Source organism: Pimephales promelas, chromosome 2, assembly GCF_988280905.1.
Source record: "Pimephales promelas chromosome 2, fPimPro1.hap1.1, whole genome shotgun sequence".
Lineage (NCBI taxonomy): Eukaryota > Metazoa > Chordata > Actinopteri > Cypriniformes > Leuciscidae > Pimephales > Pimephales promelas.
In genome coordinates, this window is record NC_142770.1 from 33361515 (window position 1) to 33388935 (window position 27421).

The window sequence follows — 27421 nt, forward strand, 5'->3', positions numbered from 1 at the left end:
CAGGCGCACATAGCGGTGGCAGGTCGGGTGACAGGCGAATATAGCGGTGGCAGGTCGGGTGACAGGCGCATATAGCGGTGGCAGGTCGGGTGACAGGCGCATATAGTGGTGGCAGGTCGGGTGACAGGCGCATATAGCGGTGGCAGGTCGAGTGACAGGCGCATATAGCGGTGGCAGGTCGAGTGACAGCTGCCACTAGCGGTGAGGGGTGGAGTGACAGGTCTCGGTGGCAGCTGTCCCTGCCACGGAAAGATTTTACCCTTACTGCGTTCTCTCCCGCGAGAATTTTCCTTATAAATGCTTCACACAGGAATTATTTATGTATTTTGGAATGCAGTTGGCTTATATATTAAAACTATGAAAATCACCGAGAAGGCTGCTTTCATTTTAAAATACTAACGCGTGCTTTGTGAAGAGCGCTCGTGCATGCGGCCGTGAGCGACTCATTGGTTAAATGTTTGCATGTCAAAATGCTTTTATGACGCGAAATTAATGTAAACACGGTCAGTTATATCTTAAACCAACAGGACAAACCACATTTACAATTTCAAAAGAGATATGCATTAGTGTGAATGCAGCTTATCATATCAACTCGGGGGGAAATCACTCCAGCTCTTGAATGAAAAACATTCAGACAGCCTATTTTTAAATACAGAGACCACTCTTTCTTTATTGCTTGTAATGCTTTTTTTGTTTCTCTTTATTTACTAGCTTTTATATTTTGAAGCTATATTATTTTATATAGCCTATTCAAAATTCTTAACATGTAATTGGTTTAATTTTTATTTTTTAAAGTATGTGTTTTTACACATGTAATTAAATACATATTTTAAGAGATATTAAGATTAATTAATTAGATCTGATCATGAGCTATCTAAAGATTCCCATACCTACTCTACAATTATTTATTGCTTGTCTTTGTCGACTAATACAGAAGGTAAAGAACTTTTTTTTAAATCGCATATTAAATCGCAATCGCAATATTGGTTAAAAAAAATCGCAATTAGATTATTTTCCAAAATCGTTCAGCCCTAGCAGAAACATACCTTCCCTTTGAGAAGTTGATTCTCTGCTTGACAGAAGATGAACGGTTGACTTGACTTTGCTAACAAACAAAAGAATGTTTAACAGTTTACAAAAGCTGTAGAATAACTGGTTAAACATGTTCTTTACACATCTACAAGTCTGCACTCATCTGTCTCGGCATTGAAGATATTTTAAACTGTCAGTTAAATGGTGTAATCAAATAAAAATATATATTTAAGAAACTTACTTTATAAAAGAAAAAACACATTGAAATTTTGACTTGTGATGGAGTAGTTAAAATGCTTTATGATTAGACTAATCAAAATGCTTCACTTACCTCATTGTAAATGCAAATGAGATCAGGGACATCCAAGTAATCCAATCCAAGTCACAGGCAAAAGTCAAACACAGTAAGGCAGTCCAAATTATCAGGCAAACAAAACAGGCAAGGGTCAGACGAGAGGGTAATCCAGTGAACAAAGCATACAATCCAAAAAACCAAAAGACAAGAAAAAAAAAAAACCGCTCAGACATGCAGTAAAACTTTATTTTGGGAACACGAAAGAACTATATACAAACATGAAAGCACCATTTTAAAACACTAAAAACCCAGAGCGTTATATAAAAAGACAATCAATATATTTAAATACACTAAAGCACCATTTAAAACACTAGGAAACCACCTGAGGTTTAAATAAAAACACAAAAGCACTTTAAATAGTGCTTTCGTGTTTAAATAAACACGAAAGCGCCATTTAAAAAAATAAATAAATTACATAACACAAAATCAATATTAAAAACACGAAAACAGCATTTGCATTTGGAGCATGAGAATCAGCCATCACGGTAATGACGAAAAACACAGGTCTCTTTCGAGGCCCACCCAGTTCTGGGAGCACCAAAGGGTCACAGACATGTAGGCAGCAGCGATCCCCTTGGCAGGAGGGACGAAGTCTCTACAATCATCAAATCCTATATCTCTGCTGTCGATTATTGAGCCCAAATGCTACTACCATTTTCTCAGGCACCCTTTCAATGATTGCTTTTTCTAAGAGGCTGCTTGCATGTTGGAATTTGGCCCCTGGATAGCTCTCAATCTGCAATTCTAGAGAGTTGGAGGGTGGAAACCTGGAGAGATTAGAATCCCCAATAATCACGAATTTTTTGTTCAATGTGAGGTTCCAATCATTGGTTTTCTTGTTTGTACAAATGTGCCTGTGTGTGCGACCCACGAAGATGCGTGTTCGTGATGGGGTAATAGTATGTCACCTGTATGGGTGGCAGGGCCGGTGAATTTGTGTTTACCGATGGAGTCGTAAGTCTGGGCACGACTGGAGAGGAATGATCTGGGATGACGGTCTCATGCTCCTCAGGAATGTGCTCTATGATTTCATCTACTCTAACCCGTTCTGATCTCTGGCTAAGTGGGTCCAACTCGTGGAGAAAATGAGACAACGGGGAGGACACAGCCATGTGTGGCTCTGAGCTATCTGAAAAAAGTGGCTCACTACCATAAGGAGAGACTGCTGCTTGATAGGGACATGGACCAGAGTCAGCTTCACTCACCGGACCCAGAGGGACCAAAAGGGGAGGCTCAGTCTGGCCTGTGTGACCCGAGTTATTCTCGGGCCCCGCGGCAACAGGAGTTAGAGTCTCCGTGGGTTCCTCTGGGCGGTTCGTGCTGCTGCGTTGCTCTTTTTGTGTCCTTTTCTGGGGACGTTGCTCTAAGGGACTGCGCTCAACGGCCTGTATGGGCTGGAGCATGATATGGGGACCAACAGGAGGAGGCTGCTCCTCCTCAAAAGACCAATCCCCCCTGTGTGGAGGAGACGTGGCCGTGGTCTCGAGTCCCTGGAGTAAGCTCGGCGAGGTCTGAATTTCAATAGTTTTATGAGATGCATCCACCGGTGTGATAAGGGGAACAACAGACTCAGTGACCCTAGAGGACGTGGTGTGTGCCACTAATAGAGGGGTGGTGGCAGTGGAAACACTGGTGGTGGTTCGGGATGATGGTTCTCCCTGTGTCACCACCTCTGCATATGTGGGTGCACGTGAGGTCTCTGTAGCTTTACAACCAGAGGAGCCTGGCATTTCAAATTGAATGATCTTTTCTGCTTGCTCAAATGTCTCCTGGCTAATGCATGTTTGATAGTTCTTATGCGCCCGATTAGTAGCAACCTCAAAAGCTTTAGGCCAATCCTGGTGATTTTCAAGAGCACGGATTTTACGAGAGAGCTCCTCGATACGTGATTCATAGTGTTCCTCGAGGATGTTCTGTGTGTTGCAGGCCCAACTCCTAGCAAACAAGGGGTATGTTTCTGAGGGACAATGTGGGACACTGCTTGGCGCGGTGGTGCCCCCACCCCACGGGCAGACTCTGATAGTGGTTTACCCATATCTAGAATTGTTACTATTGCCTTACTGTTTGTACATGAAAAATTGTTCAAAAAAAAAAAAAAGCACATACCTTAGCACATACATTAATAATGCACTATTCCCTAAACATGTGTAATTGCTGATATATACTCATGAATAGGCCAACCAATGTGTATTTTTTTCGGTAACACTTCATTAGTTAACATTAGTTAACCACATTAGTTAACATGAACTAAGAATGAACAATACTTCTTCAGCATTTATTAATCTTAGTTAATATTAATTCCAACATTTACTAATACATTATTAAAATCAAAGGTTGTATTAGTTAACATTAGTAAATGCACTGTGAACTAACATAAATGCACAATGAACAGCTGTATTTGTATTAAAGAGCACCTATTATGCCCCTTTTTACAAGATGTAATATTGGTCTCTGGTGTCCCTAGAATGTATTTGTGAAGTTTCAGCTCAAAATACCCCACAGTTAATTTATTATAACCATTTGAAAATGTCATTTTGGGGCCTGCTTAAAAATGACCTGTTTCGGAGGTATACGGCTTTAAATGCAAATGAGCTGCATATCCCCGCCCTGCCTTTGGATGAGGGCGTAACTTGATGCCTATGGCAGTCGGTAAGCAGAAGGGCTAACGCCCGTTTCACACATACTCCGTTTGCAGTGCGTATGCGGTGAGTGTTGCGGTGCGTATCCGGTACAGGAGCCGCACGCGCTAAAGTGCTTTCACATATGCTGCGTTTGCAGTGCGTGAGCTGTACCACAAACACTCGCTATTTTTATTTCAAAATCAGTTGTTATGCGGCAATAGCGTGACCAGTGACCAACAGTCCTGTTATCCCATTCCTGTTTTCACGTCCTGTCCTGGCCCGTTTTTTATAAAGTGATGTCCTGGTTTTCAAAAAAAAAAAATAAATAAAAAACCGCTGGAAAAGATCAGCTTTACAGCATAGGAGATGAGCAAACAAGGAGGATGAGGAAGAAAAACAGGATAAAGAGGAAGAAAACTAGTTCGTTTTTGCACGTTTGTCAGAGGCATTTTTGTTCAATTTGAAGGTATTTCTTTTAGTTAATTAATATTTATATATTTATTTTTCTAATACAGAAGAGACATTATTTTTAAATCATTATTTCATTCATTATTTTTTAAACCAACCTGTCATAATAAAACATGTTGAGTATCCTCTGAGAAGCCTAGAATTTGTGTCTTAATACAACAATTTTCTATCCACAGAGGGGGCATAGCCTATTTTAATTGTATTGAAATTAGTAAGGCATCTTTGAGTAAACTTCAAGTATCATTTGTTTTCTGGGCCATGTGTCCTGGTTTTTGGTAATTAAAATATGTTCTCCATATGCAGCAACTTTTATTAAAATAAAAGTTTTGCCATGGCTTTGCGATTCTCTTTTACAAACTTGAATGGACGCATATCGTTTAAACACGATTTAAACAACGAATGCATACAATTCCATGCATTACTTATATATTAAGATGTCTTAAAGTAAAAATATGAAACAATTAAATACCTTTATGGAGAGATTACTACATTTTATTGAATTAAATGCATTTATAGTAAAACTACTACATTTCGAGGTCAATCTGAGTTCATTTTGACCACGAACCGTGCGCTGTCACTTTATTTCTGCGTTTGCAGCACAGCAGAAATAGACTCGGTACGGAAACGATCTCTGCACTGCTGTATACGCACCGCAACTGGAACGGATCGACGGACTGCATCCGCGTGCAGTGTGAAAGCTCTAACCTGTTAACATGGGTACGGAAAAAAATACGGACCGCATACGCACTGCAAACGGAGTATGTGTGAAACGGGCGTAAGAGAGTGAGAGACGCGCTGTTTTGAATGTCATTCAGCCGTACGTTTGAATCGGAATATATAATAAATATAGCATGAACACTGACTGAGATGCATTCATTTTAATAAAGTAATCAAAGTTGAAAACTGGTAAACTGCTCCCAGATTTTCACCACTGCAAAATTGTAGGTCAGCTAACCTGATGAGGTCTCATTCACTCTATGAACATGATAAAGCCAGATAAGTGTTGGATTATGAAAGGACACATACTCGGCTTTATTTTGAAGTAAAATACATGTCAACATCTCGTGAATTGGCTGAATATAAGACATTTTGGTGTGAGAAACCTGAAATTACCGGCAGAGAATAACATGCACTACACCGTTTGAGGTCGTCTCTTGCCCTCTCTGACCAAAAAACAGCATAATTCACGAGTTCACACTTACATATAATTTTGAGTGAGTAAGATTCAATGCGTATTTGGCGTGCTGTCCGGAGGGAGGGCTCCGTGCTCGGAATTCTGCCCGAACCCAGAGTACTCCCCCCGTATGTAAGTGATTTTTTAGAAAGAGGAGTGTGCAGGACTAGGAGTGTGGAGAAGGGGTGGAGGAGGGATGCTGCAAACTGCCAATGGATCGAGGTAAGACTGCTGAGTCTATATATACCCTCTTATCATTGGTTGCTGATTGCCGTCCACTCGTGTTAATTATCTGAACGTGCTCCTCCCGAACTTAGTTATTAACAAAACTTCATTTCACGAGTTCACACTTACATATAATTTTGAGTGAGTAAGATTCAATGCGTATTTGGCGTGCTGTCCGGAGGGAGGGCTCCGTGCTCGGAATTCTGCCCGAACCCAGAGTACTCCCCCCAAAAGGCTAAAGAGCAGAGGACAGCCGCCGGACTAAAGACCCCCCAAAGAGTGCCAAGAAATGGCGGGCTGGCATCTCGAGAAGGGGCCTGGATGCTTGGTTAGGGAGGCCCGTGATGTTGGCTCACTGCCTGGACTGATGGCCCTTGTTGACTGCGAACAAGGTGTGGTTGTTGTATACTTGTCCAGGAGGTTTTCACGCTGCATCCACTGTAAGACCAAATATTCGCTGAAATGAAAGAGAAAACATGAGTGCTCTACCTGGAATTTTCTCGCTCCGTCCGATGTGAGACCAATGCTCGCTGGACGGAAAGAGGAAACCTGAAAAGAGGAAAATGAGTGCTTATCCAGGAGATTTTCTCGTACTCTCGTCCACGGTGAGACCGAATGCTCACCGGATGAAAGAGAGAAAATTTAAGTGCTCTACTGGGAAAGCTCTCGCTCCGTCCGCTGTGAGACCAATGCTCGCTGGACGGAAAGAGGAAACCTGACAAGAGGGGAAAATGAGTGTTTGCCCAGGAGATTTCTCGTATTCCATCCGCTGTGAGACCAGCTGCTCGCTGGATGAAAGAGAAAATTTTAAGTGCTCTACTGGGAAAGCTCTCACTCCGTCCGCTGTGAGACTAATGCTCGCTGGACGGAAAGAGGAAACCTGACAAGAGGGGAAAATGAGTGTTTGCCCAGGAAATTTTCTCATGTCCGTCCGCTGTGAGACCAACTGCTCGCTGGATGAAAGAGAAAATTTTAAGTGCTCTACTGGGAAAGCTCTCACTCCATCCGCTGTGAGACCGATGCTCGCTGGATGGAAGAAGGAAAACTGAAAAGTGGAAAAATTGAGTGCTTGCCCAGGAGATTTTTTCTCACACTGCATCCGCTGTGAGACCAACTGCTCGCTGGATGAAGGAGAAAAATGTAAGGGCTCCTCTGGGAAAGCACTCACTCTGCTCATAAAGTGATGGCGGTTTTTTGAGTGTCTAAGAAAAACGAAAAAGGGTAATTTAAACGTGGCATTGAGTGTGTGAGTGGAACTGAAGGGCTGGTAGCTTATGCGGAAAGCCGAATACATTTAATGAGAATTTCCAGTGTTATGGGGTGTCCGGAGTCGGGGGCGGGTGGGCTGGGATCTTTGGATCCCTTTAATCAGGGTTTGTGAATTGTTTAACTCCACAGAAGTAGTGCCGTACGACAGTTTATGGGAAAAACTGGATTGCCGCTCAAATAACCTTTAATAGGAGATAAAAGATTTGATTGGAAAGAGAAAAATCGGGGGAAGGCAAGTTATAAGAGACGTTATATTTATCGTTTCCTTTCTTTATGTTACCTCCAAGCGGTAATATAGGATTGAAGGGTCCTGGGAGATACCGCTTGGAGGATAAATTTTGATGCGTGCGACGTTAGCTTGGAGACCAAGCTTGCTGGACAGAGGAAATAATCAATTAAGGGTTTTAGCAGGAATAATAATTCTAAATGGTGATGTACTGGAGAGAAAACATCATTGTTATAGCAGTGTAGAAAATAAGCCAGAGGAACAGAGCTCCTGCGGGAGCAGAGAAGAGGTCACTGCTTGAGCAGTGTAGAAAATTATCCAGAGAAACAGAGCATCTGTGGGAGCAGAGGAGACGTCACTGCTGTGGCGGTGTAGTAAATTAGCCAGAGAAACGGAGCTCCTGTGGGAGCAGAGTAGACATCATTGCTGTGACGGTGAAGAAAATTAGCCAGAGAAAAGAGTTTCAGATGGAGCAGAGGAGACGACACTGCTGTGGCAGTGTAGAAAGTTAGCCAGAGAAACAGGGCTCCAGTGGGAGCAGAGGGGACGTCACTGTTATAGCAGTGTAGAAAATAAGCCAGAGTAAGAGAGCTCCAGTGGGAGCAGAGTAGACATCACTGCTGGGGCCGAGTGAAAATTAGTCAGAGAAAGAGAGCTCCAGTGGGAGCAGAGTAGACATCACTGCTGTGTCAGTGTAGAAAAAATAGCCAGAGAAACAGAGCTCATATGAGAATTATTCAGAGAAACAGAGCTCCTGTAGGAGCAGATGAGACATCACTGCTGGGGCCGAGTAGAAAAATTAGCCAGAGAAACAGAGCTCCTGTGGGAGCAGATGAGACATCACTGCTGGGGCAGAGTAGAAAAATTAGCCAGAGAAACAGAGCTTCAGTGGGAGCAGATGAGACGTCACTGCTGGGGTAGAGTAGAAAAATTAGCCGAAAGAAACACGGCTCCTGTGGGAGCAGAGTAGACATCACTGCTGGGGCAGAGTAGAAAAGATTAGCCAGAGAAACAGAGCTCCTGTGGGAGCAGATGAGACATCACTGCTGGGGCAGAGTAGAAAATTAGCCGGAAAAAAAACGCGGCTCTTGTGGGAGCAGATGAGACATCACTGCTGGGGCAGAGTATAAAAGATTGGCCAGAGAAACGGAGCTCCTGTGGGAGCAGAGTAGACATCACTGCTGGGGCAGAGTAGAAAAGATTAGCCAGAGAAACAGAGCTCCTGTGGGAGCAGATGAGACATCACTGCTGGGGCAGAGTAGAAAATTAGCCGAAAGAAACACGGCTCTTGTGGGAGCAGATGAGACATCACTGCTGGGGCAGAGTATAAAAGATTGGCCAGAGAAACAGAGCTCCTGTGGGGGCAGAGGAGACATCACTGCTGGGGCGGTGGAGAAAATTAGCCAGAGAAACAGAGCTCCAGTGGGAGCAGAGGAGACGTCACTGCTGGGGCAGTATAGAAAATTAGCCGGAGAAACAGAGCTTCAGTGGGAGCAGATGAGACATCACTGCTGGGGCAGAGTAGAAAAATTAGCCGAAAGAAACACGGCTCCTGTGGGAGCAGAGTAGACATCACTGCTGGGGCAGAGTAGAAAAGATTAGCCAGAGAAACGGAGCTCCTGTGGGAGCAGAGTAGACATCACTGCTGGGGCAGAGTAGAAAAATTAGTCAGAGAAACAGAGCTCCTGTGGGAGCAGATGAGAAATCACTGTTGGGGCAAAGTAGAAAAATTAGTCAGAGAAACAGAGCTTCTGTGGGAGCAGATGAGACATCACTGTTGGGGCAAAGTAGAAAAATTAGTCAGAGAAACAGAGCTCCTGTGGGAGCAGATGAGACACCACTGCTGGGGCAGAGTAGAAAAATTAGTCAGAGAAACGGAGCTCCTTTGGGAGCAGAGGAGACGTCACTGCTGGGGCGGTGGAAAAAATTAGCCAGAGAAACAGAGCTCCAGTGGGAGCAGAGGAGACGTCACTGCTGGGGCAGTATAGAAAATTAGCCGGAGAAACAGAGCTTCAGTGGGAGCAGAGTAGACGTCACTGCTGGGCAGTGGAGAAACGTACCTGTGCAAATGAGCTGTGGTGTGAAGCCGAGCAAGAGCGGGAAGTAGATTGGGGCCTGGCTGGCCGATTATCATCTTCTTGAGCGCAAACAAAGATGCGAAAAAGAGGGGCGATTTAATCTTTGCAGGATTATGCACATCTTTATTAACGTTTCAAAATGGCTTAGGGAACTTTCACCCTGGCAGTTAAGTCCGTAACGGGGAAAGGTTCGCATGAAAAATCGCTAATGTGAACGCCATTATGGGAACCGGGTGCGCACTGGGGTACCGGACCCGAGACTACCTGGAGGAGGTGGTGGTAGTACTGACTACCCAGCACGGACTCGGGTGCGCCCTTGTTCAGGAAATAAGGTATCCTGTGCATGCGTTTTAGCTTATTGTGATGTATTCAGTTAAATGAGTAAGGGATGATAGTGTTGAGGAATTACCCTGGATACGAGCGAGAGTGAGCCTGCAGTGTATTCGAGCATTGTACGTGGAATCAGAGCAACATATTTGTAAATCCACTGTATTCTTACGGGTCCGTTTGCAAGCAGCAGAAAACCACCTTATGCGACACACGTACAATAAACCTGTATTGTTCACTTAACTGCGCATAGTAGAAGCAATTTTACTAAAAATAAATAAGTAAATACACAATATTTACCCACGTTCTGCTTTCCATCGAGCGCCGTGCACGTTTGCAATGACATAAGATGCACGCGAACGCACCAAGGTTCGATAGAATTAAATTGGGTGTGGAACCGGACCCACGCTGCGGGGGGCGTCGGGGACAAATGCGCTCGGACCGCTGCAAACACAGGATACAAACCATATATGGCATTTCACCGTAACAAGCCTAGTGTAAAAGCTCCGTTGTTTCTCATTTATTTATTTGTCATTTCTAAGGGTGGTTCCCTGCCGATTTGTTCGTTCTGGATTAGTAAACCAAATGGTGAAGCTGCGGGTTAGAATTGGTCTGAACTTCTGAAATCTTAAAAGAGGAGTCGATTCCTGTTAATGGAATCGATTCCTAGCTTTGGAATCGACTCTATATTCCTAACGCCTCGGATCGAGGAATCGATTCTTTTTGGGATCGAGGAATCAATTCTTTAGAATCGATTCCCAGCCCTACTGTTTACGTGTGAGTTTTACGCCATAAAGAAGCATCGCGTTTAAGGAACGCAAATCATTGTACAGAAACTATTTATATCGATCACAATTAGTATCCGGATAGCGTAAATGCTCGACATTCAACGATTGAAGCGATGCGAAGTTCAATCAGGGACGCGAAAGTTTTCAGCTAAGCACTCACAGAGTTGACCCGGCAGATGTTTGAGAGTGTGGATCAGCCGGGACTGGATCTGCAGCGTGGCTTACTTACTGCCTGTTGCGACGGCCGACGCTGGAGGAATGTCCATTCCTTTGCGTTAAGATGGCAGCATTGCCTTGTCCATATCTCTATGGCAGGAATTATTGAATGGTCCGGTTTAAAGATACCGCGGAAGTAGATTGCGGATGTTTCGCCCGGGGTGGCGATGACCCGTTTGTTTGGCCTGACGCCCATGGGATGATACCGGGTTGCGGAAAAGATTCCTAATTCTGGACGAAAGATTCTCTATCGAAAACAGGAAGAGCTAGATTCGGACATGGCCAAATGCTGCAAACTGCCAATGGATCGAGGTAAGACTGCTGAGTCTATATATACCCTCTTATCATTGGTTGCTGATTGCCGTCCACTCGTGTTAATTATCTGAACGTGCTCCTCCCGAACTTAGTTATTAACAAAACTTCATTTAGTGTTAACACTAATAAGTGCAGTACTCACTGATTAATTTGATGCAAAAATCAGAAAGAAAGCTTGAGATTTGAGTTAAATAAAGACGTTTTAGCACAGCAGAGACAGTGACGACAAAGGCCTGGGATGAGTTCAACGGTCCCAACCTCAACTTTAGTCTGTATTTTTAACTCCCGGAACAAGATACAGAAAATTGAATACAAACACATTAACGTGCAGGTCTCAAGCTTTCAATAGATGTGCAAAACTTGTCTGTAGCATAAACACTGACTGAGCTGCATTCATTTTAATAAAATAATCAAAGTTGAAAACTGGTAAACTGCTCCCAGATTTTCACCACGGCAAAATTGTAGGTCAGCTAACCTGATGAGGTCTCATTCACTCTATGAACATGATAAAGCCAAATAAGTGTTGGATTATGAAAGGACACATACTCAGCTTTATTTTGAAGTAAAATACATGGCACCATCTCATGAATTCGCAGAATAAAAGACATTTTGGTGTGAGAAACATGAAATTACTGGCAGAAAATAACATACACTGCACAGTTTGAGGTGGTCTCCTCACTTCTCTGACCAATTAAAGCTTAATGATTATCAGCACTGAGAAGTACAGAACTCACTGTTTAATTTGATGCAAAGAAAGAAAGAAAAAAAAAGCTTGAGAAAGAAAGAAAGCTTGAGATTTGAGTTAAATACAGACATTTTAGCACAGCAGACACAGTGAGGACACACTGCATGTTGTTTGCACACTTTATTAACTTGAAACTGTTTTCACAAGAAAAACACACTCATCACATGGTCAAACACACGTCACACAGTATTAACAATATAAAAGAATTTATATACACTGCATGTTGTTTGCATATTTTATTAACAAATATCCCCGACTAAGCAAGCCAAAAGGCGACAGTGGCAAGGAACCAAAACTCCATCAGATTGGATGGAGAATAAAAACTTGAGTGAACCCAGGCTCAGTCGGGCTTACATACATATTGTTTCAATAGAAGCTTTACAGTAAGTGTATATCAGGAAAGTTAAAAGGGAAAAAAATACATTTAGTTAATCATGTAATAGTAAGGGCATAACATATCGCCAGCATTGAGTCGTCTCTTCACAGGCGTTGGTCTTCTCATTACAGGCGTTGGGGCATCTGAAGTCTCCGTGAGAGGCTGGATACAAACTGGAGCTGTCGAACCCCTATTTTCTCGTGGCAAGCGTACCGAGATAACAGCAGAAAGGCAGAGGGGAAATAATTAGCATAGCTGATGTTCATAATATTAATACATTTGATCTGATTCAGCAGTAGTATAAAAGGTGAGCAATATAATCTTGAATTTTACACTCCACTGAGTTTCACGTAAGAGATAGAGCTTGGCAAACAGCAAAAATGGATTCAGCAGAAAAAATACCCCTAGAATAGTCTATTTGCCAACTTTTACTCAAAAATGCCTGAAGATTTTTTTTCAGGCACATTTTTGTGATTTCAACCTGGTCTAATATGTGAATGCTTGGTTAAAGAGATGCGTAACTTTATGGAAATGGTTGTCAGGTTCTGGCTCGTTCTCAGCATCCCTCAAGGAGCTCTGAGGAGCCGACGATGGAAGGAGACACTGTCCTGGGATGCCTGGGTAGAGTTGTCAGAGATCCAACCACTCCAGCTCCAGGACGTAGATCAAACTCAATTATTTAATTGGTCACACTGAGGCTCCATTTACATGAAACTACAATGTTTAGACTCTATTGAGACTCCATTTACATGAACATCAAGTCCATACGCAAGCTCCCAATTTTGTCCGATCATGTATAGTTCATTCGCGAGCTCACAGTTGACAAATAAAACATTGATAGTTCATACACAGTTCCCAGTGTCATAAAATGTGACACAAATGGTCTGTGAGAGTCCAGCAAAATCTAGTCCTTAAAATAGGAATCAAAAGTCCAGCCACTCCAGCCTGATGAAGGCCTTCTCAACCATCCAGCCAGTCCAGGTGTAGGCCCTCTCCACGGAAGGACTTCCTTTTGACCCCGTAGTCAAACCGTAGTTCAACGCCCACACTGATGTCCTTCAGTGCCCTGAAGAGGATGACGTCCTTGTCCTCCCCATTCACACGTAACCTGCAGTGAAAGGGCTTCAGGTTGGGTGCTTTTGTGGAGTGGTTTATCCTCCTCCCAACGGTGTCTTTGCCAGGGTGGCACTCGCACGGAAAGGTCTGGGCGTCGACGCAGAGATCTCTCTGTCCGGCTTTAAAGAAGAACATGTACCCGGCCTCGTCATGCTGGGCCTGCACCATCGCCCTCCCTTGTGCAGCTGGGATGACCTTGCCGTGGCAGTCGCAAACAATGTCGTTCTTTAAAAAAGTCTGAGTTGCCACGACTCCTAAAATAAGGAGAACATACATTTTTGAATAAATGAACAAACATTACATGTAGACACACAGTTCAGAATGTAAATGTAGTTCTTGCTGCAGTTATTGGCTGCTAAATTGTACATTTTACATTATTGTTTTTTTTTTCTGCCCTTACCAGAGAAGTGAAAGAATTTCTTACCAAAACCAAGTCTTTTATGGCCATGCCCGACCAGTTCTGCTCAGACACACAGCGAAGGATGAAATCGTCATCTTCAACTGCTGCCTTCGAAGGTGGTGTCCACAGCCGTTCGATGTCCTCCGGCTTGGGACAGTTGACCTTCCACCCCTCCTGTGTAATAAGCCGTGCCACCTTTGCGGCCGAAGGCTTGCGGACTGTGAAATGTGCTGAAAGACAGAATGAAATAACGTTACTCATGTGAGTCACTGTAAATGAATGACCTGGTTTTTGTGTTGAGTTAATGAGTGTCAATGCTCTATTGATGGATTCAGAGACTCACACAGCAGATATTGGATGGCGGCTGACCCTCCGCCGAAATAGGAAATATTGCCTCAAAACATATCGCCATATTGCTCTTCCCAGATGGTCCAGCTCCACAGCTTGTGGCCAAGGAAGTCTTGTCCGCAGAAGTGCTGTATGAGAGAGGAATACACAGTTTATAATATACCAAAAAAATGATGAATGACAACTTGCTATTTTTGTTGTGCTAATTGTTTGTGATGAGTAATGGATGAAGAGATGTATACCTGACTAATGATTCCAGCAGCAGAGCTGCGTCGACGACATCCTGCGGCCGGACCGCACCAGCGCTGATGGCCAAGTAATGGTGGAGCGCCTCCTGTTGCTGCGCCGGGAGCTTTTCTGCAGCCTCCTCAACAGCCCTCCGCACACACTGGGCAGAGAAAGGAGCCAGCTTGTACCTGCAGAAAGGAAAAGGAAATATTAATTGTTATGTGACTGTGATGAGGCAAGATACAAAGAAGAGTATCCGTTCACACACACACACAGGACCCGTGTAAGGCACTTACAATTTATGGAGCCGATTCATGTCCACACTTTGAACTTCCATGCCGGATGACGAAACAAAGAATCTATTGCAGAGTTTCTCCGGCTGAATGTTCTCAGGCCTGATTCGTCTGAAGTACAGCTCCAAGCACTACGGAAAAAAAAGACAGACGAGTTATTCCATTTAAAACAATGATGGTGAGCAATCAACAGTTTGTACAGTAAAACTTACAGCTTCCTCCTCTTGGGTCAGAGCGATCTGCATACTCGAGGTTTTCTCCCTCTGTACGCCGATCACAAATCTGTCACCCAGCTTAGTCTTGTTCACCCACTCAGCATCCTGGAAAATATTGAAAAGGCGTTATTTACAAATGCACAAGTGTGCCAATATTAAAGCACATACAGAGTGTGTACAGAGTGAACTCACCGTCAAGGCTTCCACAGCTCTGGGACGCTGCATGTGGACAAACACCAAGAGCGCCTCGCAGTAGTAGCGGTAGAGCGTCTGGTCCGTGTTGGAGAGCTCTCTGCCCGCCTGGAGGTCCCTCTGGATCCTGAGCACGTCCGGCTTCGCCACTCTCACGATCTTCTGGCAGTGTTTAATGCCAGGAGCCCTCTGAACCAACCGGCTGTTTGGATTAAACATAACAGACAAGACTATTAAAGTTATCAATAGCATAAAGTGAGAAAAGAATTTACATTTAAAGCGTTTAAGGTTTGCCCCTTACGTTTTAATCCCGTTTCCTCAGAATGGCCCATCAGCACCTGCGCAGCTGACTCTACACTGTCAACTGTTCAACTTGAAGCCCATGCAATGGGCTGTTCACACCTTGATGGGAGCTTGTGCTCTGATTGGCTGGTTTAAAACTGAGCCGGGCTTATCAGTGAACCATTTCTCAGAGGGAAGCACTTTGTGAACAGTCTCCTGGCGCAGCGAGCAGCTCAAGCTGCGGCAACAGCGTGTCCTTGGTAAGCATCGTATATACATATTTTGTAACAATAATGTGTAAGATTTGGAACAATTAGTGCAATATGATAGAACATGTCGCCACAATGGCTAATGCTTCTCATGATTTGTCTTAATAGAACATTTTGGTCGGCATCCGCCATCTGAGCCACAGATCATCGCATGGATGGACAAGCAGGGCTGGACTTCAAACATTCCTCAGGCCTCCCTTATACTGAAACAGTGACTCATCTGTCCTCAGATGAATTCACCCTCAGAATTTCTCCATTTGTGAAGGATTTTACTTTAATATCCCAATACTTTGAGCTTGCGAATGAAGTATTGATGCCTTATGACCCAATATTGGGAGCTTGCGTATGAAATGTCAATGTTTTATGACAGTCAGAACATTGATATTCATGTAAATGGAGCCTCAATCGTGTCATCTCATTGGGAGCTTGCGTATGAAATGTCAATGTTTTATGACAGTCAGAAAACTGATATTCATGTAAATGGAGCCTCAATCGTGTCATCTCATCGATACTTCATGTAAACGGAGCCTCAGTGTGGATATGCCATCTTGATTATTTTTAACTATATTTTTTCCATATCTCTGAAATGCACTACTGTGAAAAGCACTATTCAAATCCTTTTTTTTTCTATGCTATATATATTTCTTTACTCATGACATTGTGAATAAAAGTGATTTTAGATTTTTCTGAAATTGTTTCATTTCATTCTTTCTTTCATTAGTAGACCGCCAAACCTCCATCCTCCCCACCACCACCCAGATGGTCCCTTCCTATACCTCCCAGGGGGTCGGCTGCGCCCCTGCCTTCGTCTTCAGGAAGGAAATGCAGAGTCCGGCCCTCGGATTGCGAGCTATGGACGGGGCCTACGCCAAAGAACTTTATTGCTTGCTGGGCTATCAATAAATGTATTTATTGTTACAGTATTTATTCTCCCAAGTCTTTCTAGTAGAACTACGACATTTTCAATGTTTTCCAGGATGAAGAGTGGGTAGGACGGAGCTGGGACACAGGGTTGTGCTGGGTGTATGAGGGGATAGAGCCTCAAGTATGTGTATAGCTCTGAGCAAAGAGGAGGAAGCTGTAAGTTTTAATTTGATGCAAACAGTAGATTTCTTACCACCATTCTTTTACATTTAATAACTTGTTTGTCTTTTTTGTAGTTCTTGGAGCTTTACTTTGTAAAGATCAGGCCTGAGAAGCTGCAGCCTCAGAAAGAAGCCAACAGTTTCATTGTGAACTGCATTGCCGTCAGCGGAAACAGAGTTTCACAGGACATGAAACGCCTCCATGAATTGTAAGTACATACACAGACTCATGTGCATGTGTGTTAATGGATCCAAATTTCGTCAATCCCTTTTTCATCTTCTTTCTGCAGGTATAAGATGTGTGTGAGGAGGACTGTGGAAACAAGCTGCCAAGAACCTCTCAGCTGAACAAAAGGGAGCCCTTCTTCACTACATGGGTCTCAGCGCTGGTGTTTTCCAGTCGTGGACACAGCTCTACTGCTGGAATCATTGGCCAGGTATTTCTCTTCATCCAAACAAGACATAACTCACAGCACATATTTTTCAGAGCAGATTAGGAAGTTTTTTTCATATTTTTGGTGCATATTATAAACCTTGTATCCTCACTTACACAGCAGGTCTGCGGACGAGACATCATTGGATGCACGTGATGCAGCTGGAGGATCACGAAGAGACTTTATGGCATTCATAGAAAGATTTCCGGTCTCGAAAGAAAAGGATGGAGTCCGGTTTCCCAGAAGACCGGATCTTCTAAGACAAGTGGAGGGCCACCCAGTACGCCCAGCGCGAGGATCATCTGCTGTGTAAGTCTCTGAATACATCAATACAGCATTGACATGCACTGACAACACAAACATTTGTTTACAGTGACAAGTGAATCACATGAGTACATTTCATTCTGTATTTCAGCATACTACAAACTCCGAAAGCCATCCGCAGCAAAGGTGGCACGATTAATTGCCCAGGAGGGTTGGAAGGGGAACTGTCCGAGGCCGGAGGACATTATGCGCCTATGGACCCAAGCCCCAAATAAAGTTTTTTTTAACGATTTTGTCATTCGGTGTGTGTCCGAGCAGACCTGGACGGGGCTGGCCATACATGATTTTGGCGCACCGGAAGGCCTCGGTAAGAAAACATTTTTCATTTTTCTTGTCAGGGCCGAAAAAAAAAACATTAATTTAAAATGTACATTTCAACAGCAACGAACTGTAATTAGGGCTGCAACGATTCGTTGATGTTGTCGACAAAAATCTATAATAGAAATAGTCGACAATGAATTTCATTGTCGAATTGTCACCAGACATGTTTTTTTTTTCGACCGAGCACATGCGCATTCGCTTCTCTGCTGATCGATAACATACAGAAATGGCAGTGTCCAACGCAGCAGCTGCACATACCAAAACATCTAAAGTTTGAGAGCATTTTAGCCTGGATACGGTGAATAAAAAGATTACCTGTATCATGCAAAGCAGTCCTTGCTATCACGGCAGCACCTCGGTGATGCACGAACATTTAAAGAGAAATCACGTCGGACAGTTGAATAAAACGGAGTTTGACTCGCCTCGGTAAGATTTACCGTATTTTCCGCACTATAAGGCGAACTTAAAAGCTTTTAATCCTCTCAAAAAGCAACAGTGTGCCTTATAATCCGGATCTTCTTATATATGGACCAATTAGTTAACAACGCCCCGCGTTATTAAATTCGCCGCGAACTCGCGCTCGTGTCCATCTTATGCCTGCTTTGTCACACGGCCAGTTCAACCTCGTATAAATCAAGTTATGTGTGTCTCCCGCTCACGAGCGCTCACTCTTAACAGACACACTGTCCCGGCGCTACTCGCGCGTCACAGAATGTTCATAAAGCGCTCCCGTTCACAGTAACCGGGTCGTCTCACTCTCATTCATAACAGCCAGCTGTTGCTGACGAGCCGCCGCAATATATGAGTCAGGCTGTGAAAGTTACGTGCACGCCCCAGAGCGCTCACACTAATAAACGCCTCACCAGCTCCGGCGTCGCGCACTACATTCCCTTTAGCACATCTAGTTGATGCATAACGCAAAGTCGCAAACCCAATCAAACGTGTGACTGCAGAAAGTGCCTCATAATCCGGTGCGCCCTATATATGAAAAATGTTCTAGGTCATTCATTGAAGGTGCGCCTTAAAGGTTCTCAAAGCGATCCTGGGTGTTGACGTTCGAATATTTTCAAACAAATCGGAGCTAGACCCGCCCTCCTCCGCATCTCATCTCCTCCCCCTCCCTTTCGTGCTTCCTGAAATAATTGTGAACGTGCATTTCGCTGACTGCATACTGTGCATAGTTCTAGCTAATTATATCCTTGTGTGGGTTTGGCGAACATAAGCGTCAATTTAGAATAAAAAAAAACAATTTAACGTTACCCACCTGTCCAGCAAAAACAGAGCAACCTGAATGTCGGACTGGAAGCCCTTCTGCCGCCGGAGTTCTCGCCATCGTTCAAAAGCTTTGCTACCGATGTAAATTCGGAACTTCGCACGTTCTTTATCCGACTCCTTCTTCTTTTTAATTTGTTCTTCAGAACGACGTCTCTTTGGTCGTGTCGGCCATTTTTTCAAACTTCCCTCTGATGCTCTTCTATCTCCTTCACACACACACCCCCTTCATGTGCACGCGCACTAACCCCCCAGACCCACCCTCAAATACTTCTTGCCAGTGATTGGCTGGAACACTGTTTGTTAGGTTTCGTGGTCCGGGTGAGACATGATTGTTTTTGTTGCCGTTTTTGGAGCCTGTGGTGTCTACAGAGACCGCGTTTTTTTACAGTGTGTTTAGGGGACAGGCAGCTAGCCGATAGTGAGGAGACGTTTGATGTATGTGACAAAATGTTTTGGCCCAGCATCGCTTAGAGAACCTTTAAAGTGCGGAAAATAGGGCAAATAACATGGAAGTCAATACGTTTTATGTCAATACCCCCTTCTTTCTTGTGTTTACTATCATTTTCCACAGAATTAAAGCAATTATGCTAAATTTTAGAAAAATGTAATAATTATCTGATTAGTCGACTAACTGTTTCAATTGTCGGTGACTAGTCGACTATTAAAATAGTCGTTAGTTGCAGCCCTACATGTAATGTTTTTTCACTAACTAAAAAACGTAATGTTGTCTTTATTATAGTGGTCGTCACAACCCCAAACTTTGCAAAAGATGAAATCCTTTGTGACGACCATGGCAAGGTAGTCACAGCTGCAGAAGGAAGGGCCAATGTGGAGAGCCAGCACAATGAGCCTGGATACGTTTTCTTTTTTAAATCTGGAGGAAAAGAGCTGCATTGATGCACAGATCTCCCCTTGCTCATGCCACCCTCACAAAATAAACCTTAGGAAGACTGATCAACCATTCCCGGAGGAACCCTAACATTAAGCGTTTCCACTGTAAACTCAAGGTACATGGGCAGGACCAGGATATCATCCTGTTCAAGGCTATAAGGGACATTCGTGTGGGGACTCAAATCAAATATGATTATGGAGTCAGGAGACATTCTTTCCAAGGAGAGGGCCTGGCCTTTGTATGGCTGGACCAATAGGCCATTACAAATAGTGCTTTTTTTATTTACCATATTTGTTTTTTTTACCACACAGAGTTTTTTTATTACTTATATAATAATTTATTCTTTACTTGTTTAATTTATTCTTTTACTTGTTTTTTCATCTTTATGATGATTGTAAAATAGTTTTGTACAGTTGTATTTTGCATTTAATGAAAAAATGCTAAAAAGATTTTACGGAAGCCTTGAACCGCAGCCAAAAAAGAAAAATCTGTGAAAAAAATATATATATATATATATATATATATATATATATATATATATACATTTTGAGATTAAAGTCGAAACATTTCGAGATTAAAGTCGAAATATTTGGAGAGACGGGAATACAGTCTAACGTTGATGCTGCGCGTTTGTGCACTTGCCATTGTCTCACATTTCCACACAAACAGGCATTTATAATGGCCAATAGAGAGTTTCACACTGTGTGTGTGTGTGTGTTTTGTTTCATCAAAGGAAATTCAACAGGTGCCAATCTACCAGCATTAGGCTACCATTATAGGATGTTATAAAATATACTGTGCCGGAATAGACTTTAGCCTATAGAAAAACCAACACGGAAAACACTAATCAGACTGGATGGAGAAATCCAGCTTTATGAATGAATGAATGAATGATTTAATGAATGAATGAGGCATTTATACAGCGCTTTCATATGTCTACTAGGCCTACACTCAAAGCGCTTTACAATCATATCAGAGAATCTCTCCTCAACCATTAGTGGTTAATAAATCTTAGTAAATCACACGATCCGGCCAAATGATTGGATACAGAATGATGCACTTAAAATGTATCCAGAACGTATTTACGGTGAAGAGTTACGGTTACTGTTGTGTTCTCCACCCAGATAGTGTTGACTAGACGAGCACGAAAACACCTCAGAAACACTTGCACGTGTGTAAAATTTAGTTGAAAGCCCAGATAAAAGTAAAAAGTTATATTTTGTGTTAATCCATGGCAGTTCGACTTGACAAGTGCATTTACTTACACAAACAGATGCGCACTGTTATGAATGCACACACTTCTATGGAAGACTGTATTATCGTAATGTTTTGACTTTATTCTTGAAACGTTTCCACATTCATCTGAAAATGCTAGATTTTTTTTTTTATGTTGCGGTTCAGGGCTTCTGTAAAATTGTGAAAACTTTATTCATTTTAAAATAACTGTTTAATTTCTAAAGTTTTGCATGGACTGACTCCACCTGCACTTTCTACACAGATTAAACAACGGTCTGACAAAGGTTGTTGTACCAGAGCTTCATTCAGAGGTGATATAGAAAAACTACCTTTGGACAAACTCTTCTGTCCGTCAGAGGAGGTCATTTTTGGAAAAGCATCCCAACAAACATTAGGGAATGTCCCACTTACTGCACATTTTAAAAACACCTTAAACAGCTTCTAGAAAGTTCCCAGTTATGTCCTCATTTTGAATAATTTTAGTGAGACAATGTATCCTGCCTGAATATGTTTCTTGCTTGATATTGTATATTGTCATATTCAACTGTTGCATTATTTTATTTGTCGTTGTCTTCCTTCCTCATGTGGGGACATGGGTGATGTTCGCTCTAAGCTGCGCCCGTGCAAAAAATAATAAAATGCCACGCAGAGGACCGACACGAAACGTGTGGAAATGCATTTGATTGTAGTTTAACCCTCAGGTGCTCTTCGTTTCGGAGTCACACTTGTTATCTTCCCGGTCAAAAGTGACCGGACACCTAAAAATGAAACTTTCTCCATCCCAGTAAAACCAATGCAATTTATTTTTGTTCTATAATATTTATTCTTTTTATTTAGTATTTTGAGACAATTTAAATGAATTTATTAATATTTATGCAATATTTATGGTTTATTTTTGCCATGGAAAAATATATATATTTTTCTATATATGAAGAGTTCAGATGCAAAAGCCTCTAAGTGCCATTTGAAATTTTCTTCTAAAATTATCATTTTTATCCAGCTTGTATATTTAAGTTCAGTAATTTCACTTAAATTGCAATGAGGATTACCTATTAATTGTCATTTAAGTGAAATTACTGAACTTGAATATATAAGCTTGATAAAATGATAATTTTAGAAGAAAATTTCAAATGGCATTTAGAGGCTTTTGCATCTGAACTCTTCATATATATATATTATTTTTTTCAAAAAAATATGAACGCAGTATTTTAGTTTAATATAGAGTCTAGGCCTTCAGAAAAAAAAAAAATTTGAAGAAAATTAGCACCATCTGGTTCCAGTATAGAGAAAAAGCGTAGAATCATGTTGTAACCACTAGATGACATGTACAGCTCTCTATGGAGAGGCATGTGAATTCCCCAGATGTTTATGAACACATTTTTTGTTGTTGGTGGATTTGTATATATAGTTGAAACAATCTCAAAAACTATTTCTTATTAAAAAATTTGACAAAAAAACTAAAACTTAAACAAAAATAACTTTTTTTCTTTAGGGGGTCATTTTTGACCAAAGAGCACAAGTGTGACTATTTTTTTTAAGACCACTTAGCCTGCTCGGATCATGACCTCAATTTTTTTGTGTGTTCACATACATAATGTCATAAAAGTCACCAAGTTTCGTAACATTGCAATGAAGCTGTGATTTTTAAAAATTCAAAACATACTTTTTGTAATCAAAATTTATTGGTGTGTATGTGTATAAAAGTGTGTTTGTATGTGTGTGTGTGTGTGTGTGTGTGTGTTGGCATTTTTTTTTTTCATTTTTTACAATTTCTTTAGGGGGTCATTTTTGACCAAAGAGCAAAAGAGTGACTCATTTTTTACGACCACTTAAATTGCTCATATCATGACCTCAATTTTTTTGTGTGTTCACATACCCAATGCCATAAAAGTCGTAATTTTCTGAAGAAGCTGTGATTTTTAAATATTCAAAACAGATTTCTTTAATCACAATTTATTGGTGTTTTTGTGTATAAAAGTGTGTGTGTAACAGAGTACTTTTCTTTCTTACTATTTTCTATTATTGGAAAGAATTGAACTGTCTTTCATTTTCTTTAATTTATTTATTTTTGAGCAGGGACAATGCAAAATATACATTAACCTTAAAAAGGAGAGATGCATTTTACCAGGTTGTAGCACTTGTGCTGATTTCCACCTGTAGTCTCTGGGCAGGCTGATGTCAACAGATATACATATTAATAATCCATTTATCCCAAAAACAATATATATGGCATTCATTTACAAATACACTCACACATACACATCAATTACAATACATTTTGGGAACATGTTTGTTTTAAAAGAAGCCATTTTTTGGCCCGATGTGGAAAAGTGTTAATTTACACATGTGGTCAGTTCTGTTGGCAACTTGTTCCACTGTTTGATGGCCACACATGAGAAAGCTAAGCTGCCGAAAACTGTTTTACACCGAGAAATCGTGCACTCGCCCCGAACAGTCGACCTAGTGGCTCGAGATGTCATTTCTGAGCTCCGTGAGATCAACTTTTTTTAACAGAGGGGTTGCAGTACTATTTATGATCTTAAACAAGAGACAGATATTTGAATATATGATTGTTTTCAAACCTAATATTCTATGTTTTTTTAAGAATATGATAATAATGAAATAACCGAGATTTCTTGTCATAAACGTTAGAGAAGTTTTATACAAAGATTCCAGGGGCCTTAATGCTGTTTTACATGCTTGTGAAAAACTCGTCATGCCGTATCGAAAGTGTGGTAATATCATCACATTTAGATGTAAATTAGATGCACCTATGGTCAAAGAGTTTCTATATCTAAAATGTGCTATATGAATTTAACATGTTTGTAATCTTTTTAATATGTTTTTTTGAAATTTAGATTTGGGTCTAGAATGACTCCTAAACATTTAATTTGGTCTACCTTTTTAATTTCCTGACCCTCAACTGATTTTGTTAAATGAATTTTTTTTTTTTTTTAGCCAAATAGAAATCTTTTCCATTTCCTCAGTTAACTTTTGAGCAACATCCTTAACAGTGTTACCATGAATATACACCATTTTGTCATCAGCATGCATTATCATTTTAGCATTGATACACACACACACGGAAAATCATCAATATAAAGTGAAGACAACAAGGGCCCTAATATAGAGCCCTGCGGCACACCCATAGTGCATGCTCGTAAGAGAGATGATACATTATTTATAGATACACTCTGCTGCCTTGCACTGAGAAAAGATTTAATCCAATTATTTGTACTTATACTAATAGAGAAATGTGTTAATTTATCTATCAGTAGTTCATGGTTTACTGTGTCGAAGGCCTTACGCAAGTCAAGAAGTCTTTCGCCCCTACAACTCCTCTGCTATCCAGATTTTTTTTCCTTTTTTAAGTAGCAACATGCTGTATCCGTTGAGTATCGTTTTCTGAAACCAAACTGGAGAGGATGCAGCATTGTAATCAAGATGTTTCACAAGCTGTGCTTCAACTACTTTTTCAAAGACTTTGGAGATTGTGGGAACGATGCTTATAGGTCGATAGTTAGAGACCTGGGGCCTCATTTATAAAACTTTGTGTAGGATTTGTGTCAGAAGTGGCATACGGATGAAACATAGGGCGTGCGTAAGCACAGAAATATTCGGATTTATAAAACCGTGCGCACGCAAATCCTATGCATTTTTCCCTTAATAAATCACAATCAATTCTAAATGTAGTGCAGCTTTTGCGGCTTCATGTCACGCCCATAGTTGCCCATAAATAGTCCATGAAACGCCCACAAGTTAAATCATTCTTTGCATGATTGTGTTTATGGGGTGCAATATAACATGTATTCGTGGTTTTTCTTTTTTTAAAAGTCTTATTTTTCATAAACTTCACCTTTATTGTCAGCCGCGCGCTCCTCTGTCCCCTGAAAGAGCGGTTGACTTCCTGAGTCTATGAAACCACTCCCCCAGAAACAGGCAGTGGGCTCTGATTGGTTAGTTTGGGCCGGTGTGTTGTGATTGGCTAAACTGTCGCTCACATTGTCCGGAAGGTTAACGCCCATTACCTTTACAGGCGAAATGTGCCTGCGCTCCGGTCCAGATGCAGATGGTCCTGTAGTGGGACTGTGAGCAGAGCCGGCCCGAGGCATAAGCGAACTAAGTGGCCGCTCGGGGTTATTTTTTATTTTTATTTTTAGATTACTTAAACAAGTGACATAAATCAATGAATATGACTAAATGAATCATTCAAGACAACAAAACTCTGATTTAATGATCAATATACCTGCCTACAAGTTACAACTGCTGCTGTGTCTTGCATACACACATACAACGAGCGCCAGAACATTATTACCGGTATTATAGGAACAGACTTTGTTGGATTATGTCATGTAATATCTAACAAAGTCTCTTACGATAATAATAAAGCTTTTGAGGACAGTTACAATGTATTGAGACAGTGGAGAAATAGTAGGCCAAATATTTTTAGTTTTCAACAATAGGCTTGTTGAAGCCTTGCTCTTATGTTTCTCAGTTTTGTCATAATTTTAGCAAATAATTTATTTTATGTTTTGAGACAGTTTTTAAGACTGTTAAACTTTTTTTATTTAAGTATGCATCTATTTCTTTTTATTAAGTATTAATTTTATTGTAGCCTAATACATAACCGAAGTGTGTTCATTTATAATGTATCATTATTGCGTGACATTTGTGTCAATAATCGTCAAACACAGATGACTCCGCGTCGTGGGAGGTGCCCCCAAATCAAATTCTGCTTAGGGCCCCCAAAAGGCTCGGGCCGGCTCTGACTGTGAGAGAGCTGGGACGGACGGAGCCGAGCGGTGAATAAGTGGGTCAAGTTCAAATGACAAACACCTGTCTGTGGTTTCAGTGATTGGCGTGAGGAGAGCGCATATAAGCGGGCCGTGCGGACAACAGTTTGAGAGAGAGACTGGCCGCTCGTGCACGTATCCTATGGAGTCCTGTTACCGAACGCGGGACAATTGAAAGCTGTATTCAGCGGGAAGAGTTTTCACTGCAACTGTGTTCGGCAAAGCTGTGTTCAGTGGGAAGAGTATTATCACCTATTATTTATTTTTGCCTTTGACATTCTAAGTTAACTTTATTTGAGCGCGACCTCGCGCTGTGAAGAGTTGTGTAAATAAAAGTGCACGATTCCCAGTATTCGCCGACCCTGTGTCTCCTTACATCACCCACACATAACAAACCTGTTCTTACATCACAAAGTGATGATTAAGTATATATACATGATAAATACATTTATAAAATGAGTACATATACAAATTCAGGTCCAAAATGTTTGTACGCGTTTGTCCTAGATGCAAAATAGCATAACTAAGTGGATATAAAGCCAGCGGTGGCATTTGACAAAACTAAAACATCACATCTGGAATTATACATGCAAATACATTTAAAATGATGAAGTCTTAGCATACTTACAGGTTGTGGCCCAACAACTGCTGCCTCTGGTTTTAAAGTTGAAACTGCTTCATGTTTTAGTAACAGTTTCTTGTTGAATCCGGTGTTGAACTCGTGGAGATTCTGGAAGCTGTCTTCCGTAAATGAGCAGCACAGAGAGCTAGATTACCATCGTCATTTTCAGGAACATAATCAAACATAAATTGTATCCATTGTTGAAGTACAGCGTCCGTGGGAAGCCGAAACACAGAAGACGTGACAGCTGCGTGAACAACACACTCGACGAGCTGGAGCTGCTGAAATATGGCCATGCCCTTTTCTGCTTATTCCGGAGGGAGGGTTGATGCAAATGTGTGGGTTAGTGACGTACCATAACCCAGCTGTAGTCCCATTAGTTTTTGTAGGCGTTTATACTTCCTGATTTTTAAAGGACGATATCTCTGCTTACACTGAACTTTCAGCGCTGCAACTTTGCAGATACTGTTCATGCACCAACAGCAACATTACACACTATTTAACATGAAAAAAGTGAAATCGCAGTCAACCCCCCCTTTAATATTCATCAATTGCGAAATCATGTTAAACACAGAGAGGAAATAATAAAAACGTGACTTCACTCAATGTGAAGTAGAAGTTATCGTTGGCGAGGTAGAAAAGAGGAGAGAAATGTTGTTTGGAGGGCACAGTGTGGACATCCAATATGTCCGTCTAACGGAGCAGATATAGCAATTAGATCGTCAGTCAGATAGATAGATAATTAGAGATATATATAGCCTAGATAGATCGATAAATAGGTGTATTATTTGTCCACTGGGGAAAGTTGTTTTCATCGTAAAAATATCTTCATCAGCTCCGGAATCATGGTATTCATGCATATGTCTTTAGTTTGTTTTATT

At 41.6% G+C, this 27421-nt stretch overlaps 1 protein-coding gene and 1 pseudogene across 1 annotated transcript; one reads left to right on the top strand and one right to left on the bottom strand.

The window, feature by feature from the left end:
* LOC120474894 (uncharacterized) overlaps positions 1-20184 on the top strand; it is a 328303-nt pseudogene extending 308119 nt beyond the window's left edge.
* On the bottom strand, positions 13115-15226 carry LOC120464212 (uncharacterized). Its single transcript, XM_089132876.1, has 7 exons — positions 15008-15226; positions 14813-14920; positions 14604-14731; positions 14322-14495; positions 14071-14207; positions 13748-14015; positions 13115-13590 (listed from the first exon to the last, which is right to left on the bottom strand). The coding sequence occupies exons 1-7, from the start codon at positions 15224-15226 to the stop codon at positions 13176-13178; spliced, it is 1449 nt and encodes a 482-aa protein (XP_088989002.1). The 3' UTR covers positions 13115-13175.
* Positions 20185-27421: the final 7237 nt, after the last annotated feature.